General features: G+C 48.2%; 1 protein-coding gene across 1 annotated transcript in view; it reads right to left on the reverse strand.

Annotated features, from left to right (window-relative positions):
- The window catches only part of DDRGK1 (DDRGK domain containing 1), a 40,266-nt gene extending 38,925 nt beyond the window's left edge, over window positions 1-1,341 (reverse strand). The window contains exon 1 of the mRNA XM_042808138.1: window positions 1,237-1,341. Coding sequence (XP_042664072.1) covers window positions 1,237-1,324 — 88 coding nt within the window. The 5' untranslated portion in view covers window positions 1,325-1,341. The remainder of the gene's footprint in view (window positions 1-1,236) is intronic.
- Between the last annotated feature and the right edge of the window lie 15,676 nt (window positions 1,342-17,017).

A 17,017-nucleotide genomic window follows, 5' to 3' on the forward strand; every position in this document is an offset into this window, starting at 1 on the left:
CCCCTGCCCCGGGCAGGGCCCCCTTCCCCCAGCCCAGGGGGCTCCCAGCCCCGTCCAACCTGGCCTTGAACCCTTCCAGGGAGGGGGCAGCCACAGCTGCTCTGGGCACCCTGGGCCAGTGCCTCACCCCCCCCCCCCGCACAGGGAACAATTAAACCTACTCTCTTTCAGATTAAAACCGTCCCCCCTCTTCCTACCCCCACACCCCTGATCCAGAGTCCCTCCCCACCTCTCCTGTCCCCCCTTTAAGCCCTGGGAGGCTGCTCGAAGGTCTCCCCGGAGCCTTCTCTTCTCCCCAGCTCTCTGAGCCACTCAGCTTCAGTGTTTGTCCTGGCTAAATATCTGAGTTTGAGACATCACAGCCAAACAACCTCTCTTCTTCCCCTCCGAAAACACAAGGCTGGTACGTTCAAAGCTGCATCTGACTTCTTCCCCTAACATTCATCTCACACCCACACAAGGTCGCTTCACGCTGCCGCAGTGGCTTTGCCAGCCTCAGGTTTACAGCTGGACTCGCTGACCTTAAGGGTCTTTTCCAACCGAAATGATTCTGTGACTCTACCTGCTGGTCAGCAGTGAAACTCTTGCCGTTTGAGGGAGGACCGAAGTGCTGTATCATCCACCCCTTCCCAGAACGGGACTACGCAACCCTGCACCCAAACCTGGCATGGCTGGCCAGCTTTCACAGCGTCAGGGAAGGTGGAGAAGCAGGCAATTTCTGTGAAATGCAGGGAAAGCAGGCTGTCAGAGGCAGGAGAGGGGCCGGCCTGCCTTCAGGTGTCCGAGAGGAACGTGGAGCGGCCGCTGCCCGGGACGTGTTGGGGAGGGCGAAGGGTGAAGACCCGCCTGCCAGCCGGGCTGGGCTGTCACCTCACCCCCTTGGATTTCACGCCCCGTTTGCAGGAAGAGCCCCGAGGGCCACCTTCCCTCCAAGAGCGAGAATCCCGACAGCCTTCCACGGCAAAACGGGACCGCCCCGGGCCGGGAACCGGGCCCGGACACCCCTACACCCCCTCCCCTCAGCACCACCAGCAGGGCCTCGCCGCCTGAGAGACGGCGGGCAGAGGGAAGGGCGGGAGGCCAAGGATCCTGAGGGAACCACCGCCCGCCATGGCGGCTCCCCCACAGGGGAAGGCCTGAGGCGAAGCGAGGCGCCCCTCCCCGCCTCCACCTTCCCGGACTTTTCCACCGAGAACAGAGACAAGGAGGAGAAAGCCCAACCAGGCCGTGACCCACCTGCCCTCGCCCGGCCGCGGAGGCGGGTGGCAAAGAAGAGGAGGACGGCGAGCAGCGCGGCAACGGCGGCGAGCAGCGCGGCGTCCATTGCCCCGGCCCCCCCCCTTCCCCTTCCCCGCCCCGCCGGCCCGGCCCCGCCCATATGGGGGCGGAGCTTGATGCGCGCCCAGCCCTCCCCGCCGCAAGGCCCCCCCCCCACCTGGGTGCGGGCTGCCCGCGCGCTGCCTGAAGCACGGAGGCGCTGAGGAGGACGCAGCGGGGCCGGACAGGCGTGGCTCAGGGCAGCCCGCGGTTAGGGCGGGGCGGGGGGGGGGGGGGCCTGGCGCGGCTGTGAGGGAGCGGCGGCCCCGCGGAGGGAGCGGCGGGGCCGGGCCGGGAAAATGAAAGGAAAAATTAAAAACTATGAGGCAAAACCTCTCGCCAACGCGGCGCCGGGGAGGCGTGTTCCTCAGCAGGCGGCCCACGCGTTTGTGTGGGGGGTGTCTTCACCCGCGAGCTTATGCCACGAAGTGCGTGGCGAGCTTCAGCAAGGCCGGCTGCTGGGGCGGCCCTGGCCGGCAAGCTTTTAAATCGCAGCTGTGAGTAATCTGTAACTTCTGCCTCTCAACCAGCGGCGTGCGGGCACGGAGTCCCGCTGGAGCTGCCTGGCTAGGGTCCTATGATAGCCCGAACATGACAAAATCAGAAAGCCTGACTTTGGGCCGGCCCAAAACCAGCTGTCTCGTGTAGCAAACTGGCTTAATTCGGTAAAACTAGGAAGCCAGGCTGCCCAGAGTTAGCGGATTTGTTTAAAAATCAGGTTTGCATTGGTCTGTGCGGAGCCAGTGCAAGGTGGGTGGGCTTTGGCTGGAGGTTGATAATTGCTTTAGGCTGAGCTAATGCTGGTGTCCAGCCAAATGGAGGATCTGCCTTCCGTCGCTTCCCTTTTACTGGTAGCAGTGCTCCATGACTCTGCAGTGGGCCACAGCAGGGAAATAATTTATTTTTCTTTATTTATTTTTTTTCCTGCATTTGGTTTTTAGCCAGATCAGAACATGCATCAGCACAAAAAGATGCTGCAGAAACTTGCAGCTGAGGGTGGAGAAAAAACTTCCCCCCTCTTTGGATGCTCACCCACTGTTAGATCCGAAGCTGTTTGTTGGGCTCAGCCCTTGTCCTTCTGTCCGTGAGAAGGAAAGGATTTGAGTTTTTAATCGTTTTGACTTTGTGGTTGTAAAGTTCCGACTGATGTAGCCCTTTCTTGCTTCAGAGACCCCTTCAGTGTGCCTTTTAAAGCACTGTGTGTTGTGGGGGGGAGATGTTTTAATAAATTGGAAATTAGAGACTATTGGACATCTAGACATGAGCAAAAAAAACGTTTTAGCTAATCAGTCATTACTGTGGACTGCACAGCTGCCTGTCCATATCCTGTCATGAGCTTGAGACAAATACATATCTGTCTCTCAGGAAAAAACAGCTTCTACTAGGAAATTTGCTAAGTCTTAATGTAGAACCAGTGGGAAGTTCTCAAAAAGCAACTGAACTACAGACTGGATGTTTTATTACAAAGTTTTGTTAATAATTATCTTTCAAATCTCTTTTTGGAAATCAATGGCAATGCCCCTTTGTTCATGCTCTGCTGAAACTCCCTGTGCTCTGTTTCTGTCTTACCAGGTTAGTCTGGTGATAGGTGGTCAGAAGGAACGTGGCTTCTGGTAACTATTGAAGTACAAGGGAAATTGCACCTATACACAATTAGATAAATTATGAACTGAAGCTTTGCTGGTGGTTGTCTTCAGGGTATGCTTCAGACAATGGTTAATCATCTGTAATGGTCAGGATTGCTTGTAAAAATAAAAACTGAATGAAAAATGTCTGCGTTTTTCTTTTATGCTTTTGCCTGCAAATTTGAAAACTGGTCACTCTTTAATGAGAGTTTAAACCAAAGTTCTTAGTTATTTTGTCCATAAGATGTTTCACTTTCTTAACGTCCATTCCAATTAGAGAACATACCTAAGGCATTCCTAAGGAATATTATGTGCTCTAACATTTGAATGTTCTTCCGTAGCCCTGTATCAAGTCCTGTAACTGCTGAGAAAAAGGTAAATGGACACAGGCCAAGTGTGCTCTGCCCCGCGCTGGGGTTGTGGCTGAAGGAGCGGGAAGCGGTGGGGAGTTCTCACAAACCTCTCTGTTTAGTGATAGTCTCAGTTTAACTCCCTCCAAGGTGCTCTGGGTGCACAAGTAGCCGTTTTCTGGAGTCATACACCAAGCAAAGCCTGAAAGATGCATCCAGAAAGAAGTGTTATTACAGAAATAAATATATATATATATATATATATTTTTTTTTAATTTTGCTTAGCTGCTGTCATTTGTGCTTTGGTAGCAGCAGCTACAGCAGATGTGGAGGGAGTTGATGGCTCCCAGATCTTATTTTCTCATCATCCTTACCCTGCAGCCAGCACTTAATTTTGAGAGGGATATGTATTTTATTTGCTTGCATGGTCCTTACAGCCTTTAATAAGGAGATAATGATGTGATGTCATCCTCTCCTCTCTGGGCTGCAGAGGTAGCAGATGGGGTTTTTCCTGCAGGTGTCACCATTATGCTGTTGAGGAACAGAGCTTTAACTCTACAGATGAACCACAGCTCATCAGATGCTCGGTTTGGTTATGACACCAGGGTCGTCTTCAGGAACATTTTACATCCCTTGGGTTGTACTTCTCAGATGCCCTTTTATATTTTTTTCCTAGTTTAGATCTGGAAAAATCGCTCCAGTTTCTTTAATAGCCACGTAGATTTCAGAGGATTTTGAGAATGACTTTCTACCAAGACCCTAGGAAAAATGTATGTGAAGGCTGGGCTGAGCAGAGGGTGTTCATTGAGTTCAGTGACCGCTGTGGGATCATGACTCGTCCCAATCTTGCAAATACCCCACTGGGGTGGGATCACAGTAATCCGAAACTTGCAAACGCATGTGATTTCTTCAGCCAGCTTGTGGGCAGCACGTGATCCTGATGCAGGCAGTTGCGGGGGGGGGAAATACATTGCTTTTCAAATTACTCTTTATTTTGACGCATGGTCAAATAGCACATTCCTCCCTCAAATCCCTCATTGTATATAGGAATTATATATACTTGCGTGAGTGCTCGTCACTTCTTTTTAATAGCAATGAGAATTAATCCAGCTGGCGGTGCAGTCCCGGAGTGTTTGGTTCCGTAAGTGTACGGTGGCGTCATGTATTGATGTCCGGTAATGAGACTCTAAGTAGAGGCAATTCAGCTTCGTCTGTACTAATAAACTAAGTGCATCCAGGAACTAAATGTATCCTGGGCCCTGTGGCCAGCTGGCACAAAATGCCCTCTTCCACGCTTGTAAACTGTCTTGCCTTCCGGAAGAAGGTGGCTGGATGCAAACTGCCGGCTGGGAGTTGTTCTTGGACTGTTCTGGGTGTCGAACCATGCCTGGGAATTGAATTATCTAGGAAAATGCAAATTGACACCCAAATTTATGCTGGGGGACTTTCTAACAATTTTCTCACTTTCCCGTGCCTGGGCATGCCTGAATTTACAGCGTGGATGTAACCTTCGTGTAACGGAATATATTTACAGGGAGAAATGATGCAAGCTCTGCCTGCCGGCTCCCTCCCACTTGGATATGGACCTCTGGTATTCCTCCAAACACTCATCAATAAATGTGCTAATGAACAGAAGCAGTTCTAGATCCACTCCTTTGTGCCAGTGGGCACAAAAGGTCTTCAGCACCTTCCAGGAAGCACTGGGTGGATTGCAGGATGGGACCCTGGGAGGTGTCTGAATCAGTGTGCCGGAGTTAAAGAGCTGCCGAGGTGTTTTACAGCTGCAGGGCAGTGAACCGGTAACCCGACATGTGGGGCCAAGTCCACCCAGCACCTTGGTGCACCATGGGGCAGCTCAGCACCTCCCCAAAGCCTCCAAAGAAAGCTTGTGAAACCTGGCTTGGCCTGTTGAGACCCTGATGCTTTGTTCTCACTGCTCTACTTGGATTGCTTGTTCTAAGAGAAATAACATGACTTATTGTTGCTTGAGATAAATTCTACCTTAAACAGAGAAATGTAAATAAAAGTAACAGTCGTAATCAAAATAGTGTCTTAGTTCTTAAAAACAAAACTGCAAAATTAAGATATGCATGAAAGCAAGATGTAAACAAGGCAGAGGAAAATAAGGTTCTGCTTGCATTGGTCTCTTGTTCCAGGTTACTGAAGTTTTTATTGAAAGGGCATTATTTGTCAGGGCTCTGCCATGAGAACGGAACTGCAGCCCTGGATTTCCATCTCCTGTATGCTCCCAGGTTGAATGCAAGTGAAGTTCTGTGGTCCTGCCTTGGTTAGGCTGTGAGAATGCTAACAGAGCTTAGTTGGAAGTTGTATGAGAAAGACCTGCTAGGTGGGATCTCATGGTTATCTCCTTATTTTCCTTTTTTCTACTGAGTTCAGGGGATCACAGTCATCAGCTGCTCTGTCATTTGCAAATAGGATACCACAAACTTGATTCTCACTATGTGGAAGTTTCCATTTTTTATTTTGTTTTTCCTCTGTTTCAGAGTCCACGGCACTTTGGCAGGTGCTTTAGGTTTGAAGTTTTGAAGCCACTGGGAGGTTTGTCCCACCGCGTTGTGTTTCATGGCAGCTCATTTCTGCCCTGAAGGTTTGAGTGTCTGCGCTAGTTCAGCCACAGCTTCTCCTGGGGCAGGTGTTACTGGCTGAGTGATGCAGGGGGTGAGACTTGGTGGTCAGATAAAGGCCTCTTTCACCTGAAAAGCTAGGGGAAGATATGAAACAAATAATGCCAGTAAAAATATAAATCTAAAAGAAATCCAGCGAGGCTAAGGATTTCCTTGAGCAGGTCTTCAAAAACAGTTGGAGATCGAGGCCGCCGTGCTAATGAGGGATTAAAGAAAAAAGTAGTGGTGAAGTAGAATCCCTAAGACTGAAATTCAGACACTTTCCTCCTGCATGGCCGCAGGGTTGGGGATTTACCTTCTCACTGTGACTCAGCCCCTCGCAGTGGAGCCTGGCAGACAAGGCGCTGGCTTGAGCTGCAAAAGAGCAGCGTGGGTGAGAAGCGATTCTCAAAAATTTCCTGGTGTGCACTGAAGCAAAACCAAACCCTTCCAAAGGCGCTTTGGTGAACAGAGAAGCCGTGCAGGGTGGGTGGATTTGGCTGTCCCTGATTTCAAGCAGGGGCTGTCCCCTGTTAAAGCCCTGCCCGCCTGGTTTAGACCATGCGGCTGTGACTGCATTTGTGTGTGTGGCTGTCTTTCCAACAGTTCATCTGCATTGTTTTCTTCCTCTCTTTTGGCTATAAATTATACCAGCCGGTTCCACACCAATGTTTCTTGGGAATGGACACAGTCCCAGAAAAGACCTGTTCTTCTAGACCTGTGTTTTCTGCTGGAAATCATTCTTGACTAACTGCATAGCTTGTCTGAGCTTAGTCCCAGTACCAGGCAGGTTATTTTTCTGTGCCTGACATTTTGTAGCTGAAAATCAGAGATAAAAATATTGTCCTTCTACACAAAGTCAGTCCTGGGGAAGACAACTATTATATAAATAGCAGTGGTGTTAATGTTCAGTAGTTGCTATCATTCTGGATATCTTTTTCATACAGTGCTGCTCCGACTGCAGAGCTTGCTCCTCTTTGCTCTGGCCTGCCGAGCTGTTTGTTCAGAGCATTAATGAGCTTCCTGTATCTTTTCAAAATGTAAATTGTAACCAATTTAGAAGTCATTAGTTAAGAAGTCTGTCACTGCAGCTAAGTTTAATTTCACCTGTCCCTTCCCATGTTTCCATTAAAACCCATTTAATTAAAAGGCTATCTCATTCTCAGGGCAGTCATCACCATTTGAAATAAACAGTGTCCGTGACTCAGCTGACAACAGGCAAGTAGTGACCACAACCCAGATGATCAGGCTTTCCAGCACAAATTAATGGAGAACCGTTCTTCTCTCTCCACATATCCACCAGCATGGAGGGAAAAGAAAACCAGAGATGTTGAAATGCAACTTGGTTTCTTTACTGGACATGGACATGGTGAGAAAGTGGGTTGAGTTGTTGTAAGCAGTGATACCTCTCTTAGGTTGTCCCCAGGGACTGATGGGGATTTGTAACTGCAATGTGATTGCTGCTTGAGGTAAGGCTTTAGCTGCAAAACTCCACCTTTCCAGCCAAGTTGCATACATTAAGTGTGCTTAGCTGGGTTGCAGACTCTACTTAACAGGAATGTTGCTCACCGTTTAACATCTTGGTTTGGGCGTGAGCAGGTTGAGTCGTAGCCTGCATTTCTCTTTCTGGACGCAGCACATAAGAAGGCACTTTTACTTTGTCTTGACTAGAGGATAAATTGTGCTTCTCCCAGACATTGTCTCTGGGGAGAAGCCTCCCTTCCTCTAAAGGCTTCTTCCTGCCGTTCTCAGCATCCCTTCACCTGTGCCTTCCCTCCGTGTTCATGAGCACACGGTGGAACGGGCCAGGATCCTGGCTTCTCATAACCTTTTTATCACCAAAAGATGTGTCTGTGGAACAACAACCTTAGAAAACACTGGTGCAACTCAAGAGCGGACTGTTTATCTGCCCGAGTTTATCTCCCATTCAGGTTTCTTCCATGAGGCTGAACAAGCCCAGGTCCTCTTGCTCTGAGCCCTAGTGATGCCAGACTTCTCCACACTTCTGCATGTGTCTGTCTGTCTTTCTGTCTTGAATATGAGTGACTTGGCCAGACAAGGTCTTGCCTTGCCCATAACACTGTATGAATGTCCCAATGAACGTGGTCAGGAGGCAGGAGGACATGACATAAGAGGAGAGGCTGAGGGAGCTGTCTTGGTGTAGCCTGGAGAAAAGAAGGCTTAGTAAGATTTAATTGCTCTTTTCAATGACATAATTAAGATTATAGGGAAAGGAGAGCGTGACTCCTCTCAGGGGTGCACAGTGACAGGATGAGAGGCAACTGGCATAAGCTACAGCAAAGCAAATTGCAATGAGATATAAGGAAAAAATGTTTTCACTGTGAGATGGTGGAAACACTGGACCAGAAGCCTGGAGAAGTGGAGACATTGCTTTTCTTGGAGGTATTCAACACTCAGCTGGACAACATACCTTCCAGCCTTAATTTTTATGCAATTCTGCAAATGACTGTGAAATGAAACAAGGAATTGCACATACAGGAAGAGATCAGTTTGAAGGCAGCATGCGCAGTCTCCTTATCTGGCTTTGAAATAACACAACTGCATTTCAGCAGCTCCTTGCTGATGACTGGCCAACAGCTAAGCAAGCTGCATCACTGATGTGGAATATTTGCTTTTCTACCTGAACTGTGTGGAGTTCACAGATAACTGAGAGCAGCAAGGCTACTTTCATCTCCCTGGAGCTAATCCACATAGATTACATTGCTGGAGGAAGTTGGGGGGATAGCAGGAGAAGGCAGAGTTTCTTTATTTAAAAATAAATTTAAAATATCCTTAAACTCAAAGCACTTAGTAGGGATCCAGCAGGATTGGGAACTACCAATCCTTGCTGGTACTGCATTCATCACCTGTGTTATGTGTTTCAACTGAATTGCCTTCTCTCTCCAACAAGTGGTGCTCCTAGCTAGTGTTAATTGGGCAGTGTGGGAAAAGGAGCCGAGCAGTTGTCTCTGTTGTACCTAATCTGTGGGTAAATGGGGGAACATAAGATTGTGAGGACTGTCAGGCTGGGTTAGACTCAAGACACATATAATCTAGTACCTTGCTTCCTTTGATGGCCAACACAGTAAGTTTCCAGGGGTCATTTTAAAAGCTGTGCAGAAGGCTGCAGAGGAGAAGAATCAATTCTTTTCTCCCATTTTCCCTGAATTATTACATTGTCTGCCTTCCTTACAGGGTCAACTTTCAAAAATCAGGAAGATTTCTAAGAGTCTCTGGAAGGCTGTGAGTATCTGATGGTGGTGTAGATCCACGGTGGGTGGTAGGGGCAAGTGGTTGGGGTTGTCACAGCACCTTGGGTGGCAGGGGCAGCCTGGGGAAGGCAGCTTGCATCCCCCCAGGAAGGTGGGAAGAGGTCAGTGGAAGTGAGGAAAGTGGTCAGCCCCTTTGGCAGGGGCTACCAGGAGTCTTTTGCTACCTCTGTGTATTTAACATGTGCAGGGTGCACTGACTCATGAAAGCCTGGAACCTCTGAAAAATAGGACAGGGAAATCCAGGCAACATTTGTCCCTCAAAAGCAGTCAGAAAAGCACTTTTTCAGGAATTTCTTCCTGCAGGGATCTACCTCCAACAGAGGTCAAGATGCTCAGAAATGGTCTTTGCTCTGGGTTGCAGAGCCTAAAGGAAAAGAAGCTAAACTGGATCCTCTGGAGAGAGATGCAAAACCAGTAACCCCATAAATGAGATTCCCTGGATTTCATCTGCAGTTGCAACCAAATTATCAGGGGAAAAGCAATGTGGAGGCTGGGTAGCTCCTGGGCTAGATTTCTGCATAGCCCATCCCTTGTTGAAATGCCCTAGGCACTTAGTGTCCTCTTTGGATTGCAGGCAGGTTGTTACCCCAGAGGATTATACCCCAAAATGGCAAAAGATGCCTATATACAAATATTTGGCAAGCTTGTGTGGACAAGACAGCAAGAAGAGACTCCCAAAGCCCCAGTAGCTGTGCTGCAGGTGTTGCTATTTTAGAGAAGCACAAAAGCAGAAGGAGGTTTTTAGGCAGCGCTAGAAAGGAAGGGAAGCACCTTTCAGCATGTCAGCTAACATTTAATTATGTATAATCACTTCAGTCAAATCAAAATAATAATGGGAACAAAGTTTTTTTTAAAGACAAAATGGCACACATGAAGTTTTCCTTTTATTCCCTGCTCTTGCTAGGAGGAAAAGATACAGAGGTGTTTGGAGTTACATTTTCCTTTATTTTCTCAGCTGTATTATACATGGAATGACCTGACACAAGAAAGTGTACCCTGGCATTGTGATTTCATGATTTCTGTTTTGTTGAGAAATAAATACTTGGTGCTGGAAGCCATAAACTTCTAAAGCATAGCACCATTTTCCTGGTCATATTTTCATCTTCATAAAATCATGAATTTGGAAAACATAATCTTGCAGTAATTTTTCCTAGAATCTAACAGTTCTGCCGGCTGCCTGCATTCATGCAATGTCAGGCTTTCAGAGGGCTTTTTGTTGCTGGTTTTCTCTCTCAATGAGCTACTGGGGAAATAGAAATGCTTGCCTGCCAGTGACAATACTGAAGAATGCCTACTTCCCCTCCTATAGTTTTCAAAAGTAACAAGTCCTTAGAGACAATATACACTTGATCTCATGTTCATTATGGGCTGTTGCTGACTGGCAATGATGAGAGTACTTCAATTTGCTTTCATCTGGCTGAAGGTAAATGTTTACCTGCCTTTTGAAATAAGCTTTCTGTGGGATATTTTCTGTCACACAGCTCTGGGCTGAATCCATTGTTTGATATCTACTGTATATTTCTTTCTGATTAGTTCCCTCAGCTGGTTGATAATACCCTGCAATGTTATCACAAGGTGCAAGAAGATCGGTGGCAACTCCCTGAATTTTAAGCACGATCTGAGAGATGTTTCCAGAAAGCTGGCAGGAGTTTATTTTAAATGCCTGAATAAAATCCCTCATAGCAGGCATGTTTTTCTGTCTGGAGGGGTGGAGAACCCACGAAGGATTTTGGGAGGTTACATCTCCATGCTCTGGACAGTGGTAGGCTTCTCGCCTCTCAGACCCCAGCAGGCTTCAGTGAGGTATCATCCGACTTGTAGACAAACACGATGATGACATAGGAACTGGATGAGTAATAGATGCAGGACAGCACTCCACAGAGACCTCTGAGGATACTGTTCTCAAAGTTGTGCTTAAGGAGTCCTGAAACAAGAGCAGTCCATGTGATGCCATTGGAAAGCCAGAGGGCAACATAAATGGAGAGCAGCGAGGACGAGATCTTGATTGCCTGAGCCATGTGCTTGTTCCAGGTGCTCCCTGTGTGTGAGGCAGACCTCATCTTTCTCTTTTGTTTCCAGAGGAAGTCAATGATGTATCCACTCAGGACTATCACGAGGATGTTGAAGTTGAGATCCAGGCTGATGGGTGCGTAGGTGGTGGACTTAATGATGAAACTCTCTGGAGAACTTGAGCAAGTGCTGGTAGCCAAGCACACAGTGGTTTCATTACCTATCCTCTCTGCCGTTGTGCTGTAATGAAGGCAGAGCAATTGGAAGATGATGCTGAAGGTCCAGCAGCCAGCAAGGATGCTGTTCACATACTGCCCCTGGAGCCTGTGGATGAACTTGGACCAGTGATGGTCAGGTTTATGAAGGAAACTTAGATTCTCCACTGACAAAATGTTGATCAACCTCAGCATGAGGTATGTGTAAAAGAGGATGCAGCAACCCCTCTCACCAAAAATGCCAGTGCTGGCAAAGGAGATGACTGCTGGGACCTCCTTGTAGCAACAGAGTAAGATGTTCACCAGGGCCATGTTGACAATGATCCTGTCTAAGGGCTGAAGGACTTTGTGCCGGACGGCGTTACTGATAAAGGCAACAGAGCACAAAAAAGTTGTGATAGATACATGAAGATGAAAGAGATAAATGAAGATGAAAGTAGGGTTACATACCAAAACCGATGCCGGAAAAGGGGCTCCCATAGCGTTTCCCAGCTGCTTTCCTAACTTCTTCCTCCTTGCCTTGGCTGCTTGAACCTACCACATCTGCCTCTGGCTCTGTACCACGTTGCGGTGGTGGTGGTGTTGCTGTTGCCTCTCTCTGTGGGGCCGTTCCCTGCTTCCCACCAAGGTTTGCAAGCTACAGCTCCACTAGCTTTGATTGCTTTGCTGCCTGTGCAGCGGCTCTTATCTCACTCAGCAGGGCCAGGGAGGGTGGAGATTAGGCAGGGAGCTGTGCTGAGGCTGAAATCGTTGCATACGTAAGTAGATAGACTTGCAAGTGAAAAGCCCTGCAAGAAGCGGTGGGGTTGGATGGAGTACTTGAGAACTGAAGTTAGCTTAAAGCTTGCACTGACCCCTGCTATGGCTGGCCACTTGGTGCTGGAGATAATTAATGAAAAATCTGGCTTGATGGGACGGGGATGTGTATGTGTCAGTCTGTGTGTGAAGGTGAAAGAGGAGAGTCGTTCTGAGCAAACTGGGGAAAAAAAAAGTATTAAAAAGAGTCCGTGACTGAAGTGCAGAGGTCTGTGTTTTAACTATCTCCCAGCCCAATCCTTCCTCTACTCCCACACATCCCACCCAGAAGGCACTGGACATCATCAGGCCCCTCAGGCTTGATTTCCTAGTCCCTCAGGGCTGTCAGATCTGCCTCTGGGCATGCACAGAAATGCCCTGCTCAGAGCAGCTGGACTCCTTTGTCATCTGGGATTCAGCAGCTAAGCAGTTTGGGTGTAGAGATCCTACTCTGCTCCATGTTATCAGAGCTCATCAGAGATCATAAGAGTGTCTGGTATCAGCATCATCAGACCGTTGGCAAGAGATAATTGTAGCTGCTTTGTTAAAAAAGAAAAAAAAAAATCTAGTGCAGATGTATTGCTTGAATGTAGAAGGAGGGCACCTGTGTGAGTTCCTCTCAGTCCCAGGAAGAAGCTGTCTGAGAGCCGGGCTCGGCTCCCCACTCTGCAAGTGCTGTTGGGGCTGGAGTGGGATGCAGGAACTGTGGACCCATGTGAACCTCGTGAAGTGCAATAAAGCCAAGGGCAAGGTCCTGCCCATGGGTCGGGGCAATCCCCAGCACAAACCCAGGCTGGGCGAGGAGTGTCTGGAGAGCAGCCCCGAGGAGAGGGACTGGGGGGGTTGGTGGGGGGAAAACTGCCCGTGAGGCAGCCCCGTGTGCTGGCAGCCCAGAACCCACCCGTGCCCTGGGCTGCAGCCAGAGCAGGGGGGGCAGCAGGGCCAGGGAGGGGATTGTCCCCCTCTGCTCCGCTCTGGGGAGACCCCCCTGCAGTGCTGGGGCCAGCTCGGGGGCCCCCAACAGCAGAAGGACACGGAGCTGCTCGAGCGGGGCCAGAGGAGGCCACGGAGATGCTGGGGGGGCTGGAGCAGCTCCCCTGGGGGGCCGGGCTGAGAGAGTTGGGGGGGTTCAGCCTGGAGAAGAGAAGGCTCCGGGGAGCCCTTCGAGCGGCCTCCCAGGGCTTAAAGGGGGGACAGGAGAGGGGGGGGGGGGAACTTTTTAAAAGGGCCTATAGTGGCAGAACAACGAATAATGCTTTTAAAGTAAAAGGGGGGAGATTTAGACTAGATATAAGGAAGATATTTTTTACAATGAAGGTGATAAAACCCTGGCACAGGTTGCCCAGAGAGGTGGTAGATGCCCCCTCCCTGGAAACGTTCAAGATCAGGTTGGATGGGGCTTTGAACAACCTGATCTAGTTGAAGATGTCCCTGCCCGTGGCAGGGGGTTTGGACTGGATGACCTTTAAAGGTTCCTTCCAACCCAAACCACTCTACTATTGTATGATTCTATGGACTGCCTGGTAAGGGTGGGAGAGGGGCTCTGGGGTCCCACAGAAGCTCAGGTCGTAGCTTCTGAGTTTCCTTGTTTCCATCTAATATAAATGTAAGAGGGGCTCAGGCTGCCCAGTTCATATCCAAGTCTCCTCTCCATGCTCCTTGGGAAGGGATGCATCATTGCTGGTGGGAGCACAGAGACTTACTGGGGATGTTCAGCTACAGTGATGGTTTCTGTGTATCCTTTGATATGGTGAAGATTGCATGGCCATGTTGGTGTTTAAAATAAACTCTCTGAAAAGAACAAACAGAATCCAGGGCTCATTTTGTTTTCAGACTCCTGCAGTACTCATTTATTTTCACAAAATACTTCAATTTCAGAGGCCATATTTTTAATATTTTTTTTCACAGACAATATTAGTCCTGGGAGTTTGTTTCCATTTACCTGACTTTTCAAAATCAAGCAACCATATATTTTACAGATTGGAAGTAGAACCGTGCTAAACTCTTTTTTTTTTTTTTTTTTTTTTTTTTTTTCCAGTGGAAACACTAGAAAAACACACATTTGCTTTTATCCACTCCCAGCTTTGTTCCCAAATGAGGTTGACTCATGGTGGCTGGATCAGACAGGGAGAGAAGGAGGCCCCCCAAGAGGGAGCTGCACCGTATCGTGTGGTTGAGGCCCTGCTGTGGCAACCTGCTTTTGCTGAGCGTGGTCTGCTTCTGACCATACAAGCGTCAGCATGGGGACAAGAAATAACCCTGCCACTCAAAGGAGGGCTCCTACTGCAACCCCTCTTGAGGTCAGAACTGTGCTAGAGCTCATACTTGGTCTGTGTTGTCTTTCTTCCTAACAGCTCCTTCCTCTAATGGTGGCTAAAGCCAGGTGCCTTGAGAAAAATAAACAGCAGATCTTTTCTCTGCACTTAGGAAAAAGCAGCTTAGGACTCTCCTGACTGAGACTGCTTTAGTGCCTTCAGTGGACCTTTCCTCCCTGGGTTTGCATCTTTGCTTTTGAACCCATTTAAAGGAATGCCTGTTATAAGTCAAGAAGAGGGTGTGAATACCCATGGGAGGCAGGAAAATGACCATCGCAGCCCCGAGGGCTCCCGTAGCCTTCTCCATGCCTGGGATCACAGCCTGCTCCTCAGGCTTCCCATCCCATTGCTGGGCGTTATTCCAGCTGTAACCTAGGGGCAAAAAGGGAGGAGCTGAACTCAGAGTAGCTACTGGAGGATTGTAGGGAGATTAATGAATACATCAGGGCGGCGGTGGTGGGGACAGGTAGTGTCTTCTGTACCATTAACACAGGGCTGGAAGAACGAATCGATGGCCAGTGATGAATGCACAGGCTACGTTGTCTTCTATTTGATTTAATCACTGTATGATTAGTCCAGAGCTAGAAAATTATGCTATTAAGCATTGTGCAGTTCCTTTTATTGGATGGCTACCGGTAGAAGTTACTGGAAGATTTCCAATACTCCTACTTTCATAGAAAGTGTGCAAAAATGCAAGGGTGGCAAGGATCCTGCCTATCTGCCCCAAATCAGCATCAGCTCTACCTGCTGCACCCCTGATACTTGGCTGTCTGTTTGCAAGCCTCCAGTGATGGGGAACGTGCCCTGTCCCACCCCCAAACTCCTCCAGTTCATCACTGTCCCTGTGACAATAAGGATTTCTTTTAAGCCTGACCTAAATCTTCCTGTGGACAATGTAAGCCCAATATCATCACTATTCTGTAATGAATATTCATTGTAATTCTGTAATGCATAACGAAGGTCAGTGTTCTTTAATAAGATAGAAGAAAGGCACACAGGTCTATTCAATAACAGAGGTGACTGGTATATAAAGCAGGGAGATATTATAATTAATATCATGAGAGTGGCAATGTGCTAAGGAAACTCCTGACAACCAGATGAAGGGATGCCATGAAGCTGTAGCTTCAAGAAGTTAAAAAAAGCATCGACTGAAGTTAATGGAAATTCTGCCTGCATAAGAAACACAGGTGGAAAGGAAAATCGGCTTATTTTAATCAAAGTGAGAGGAAAAAAACCTAATTTAAATCAGTCCAAGTGATTGCAGGCTTAATTCTTTCCCCTTATTAGACTCTTCAATCCTAACCCTACAGTCCTAAGAGATCTCTTTATATTGGAGATGCAGGAATTTGATTTGTATGCGCGCTGACCCCTTGAAGTGATGCAGTGAAGCCATCCTCTCTCGGTGGGATGTCTTTCAAGCTGAATCTTCTGGTAAAGATGATTACATTGAAACTATCCCTTTCTGGAAATTACGATGGATGGGGGGAAAGTGTCCCCTCTGTGAGTGCTCTCAGATACATGGATCTGCTAAATACTTGCTATGAATGAAAGGAGGAAGGAGCTTTGTTCCTGTTCTGAGCTGGAGACAAATGATGGAGGAAACATGGAATCGTAGATCTGTTGATCTTTGGGCTGAGAACAGTGTTTAAATCCCCACTGCTGGTTACCAAACTACTAACCTCTTGTGCAGCCTGTAGCAATAGCTTTCCTGTTGCCCTATGGTGATGATATAGGAAAAAAAACCTGTAAGGCTGAAGTGTCCCCTGCAGAGTGCAGAGCCCAACGCCAGAAAGTGGCATGCAGAGGACACAATATCATCAGAGGTGACTAAACTCCTCCTTCTAGGAAAGGCAGTTTTGCTGAATCCAAGGACATGTTGATGCAAGGGAAATCTCAAAGAGTTTTGACCTGCCCTCGTTTTCTTTCAACAACGTAGCATGGTTTTGCTGCTCTTCTGTTTCAGCTCTCATCAGATTGGTTTAAAACTTGTTCTTGGCTGTGCAGCACCCTGGAGGAGAACATGTCAGTATTGTCAGAGTGAAACTCTGCAGGCGTCTTTCAATGGATCGGTGTTCGTGCATCAGAGCTTGGAAAACCATGTGGTCCTTGAAAAGCAGCACGCATTAGCTTGGGAAGGAAAGTTTAAACCCAAACAGATGCTGAGCAGAGTGGCCAGGCACAGATGGAGTGACCTGGATGGATTGTCTGGAGTGACCATGGAGATGTTGGGTGGAGAACATCTACTCTGGAGCTTGGGGCTTGCTCTGCTCTTGCTCCAAGCTGGTGGGCTGCTGGCCGGGTTCTGCTGAGGCTCATGCCAAAGCCCGTGCAAAGGCTTCTTATTTCTGTAGGATTTATTATTGTAGGTACTGAACATACCTCTGCCTCCTTTTCATACCTGTTGCCTTTCTGGGCACCCATGTCTCCATTATGTTTAAAAACAGATCAGGAACCCTTCAAGGAAGTCTCTCTGCCTCTATTTATGGGAGATGCC

Source organism: Tyto alba, unplaced genomic scaffold (assembly GCF_018691265.1).
Source record: "Tyto alba isolate M040663 unplaced genomic scaffold, T.alba_DEE_v4.0 Super-Scaffold_6, whole genome shotgun sequence".
Taxonomy (NCBI): Eukaryota; Metazoa; Chordata; class Aves; order Strigiformes; family Tytonidae; genus Tyto; species Tyto alba.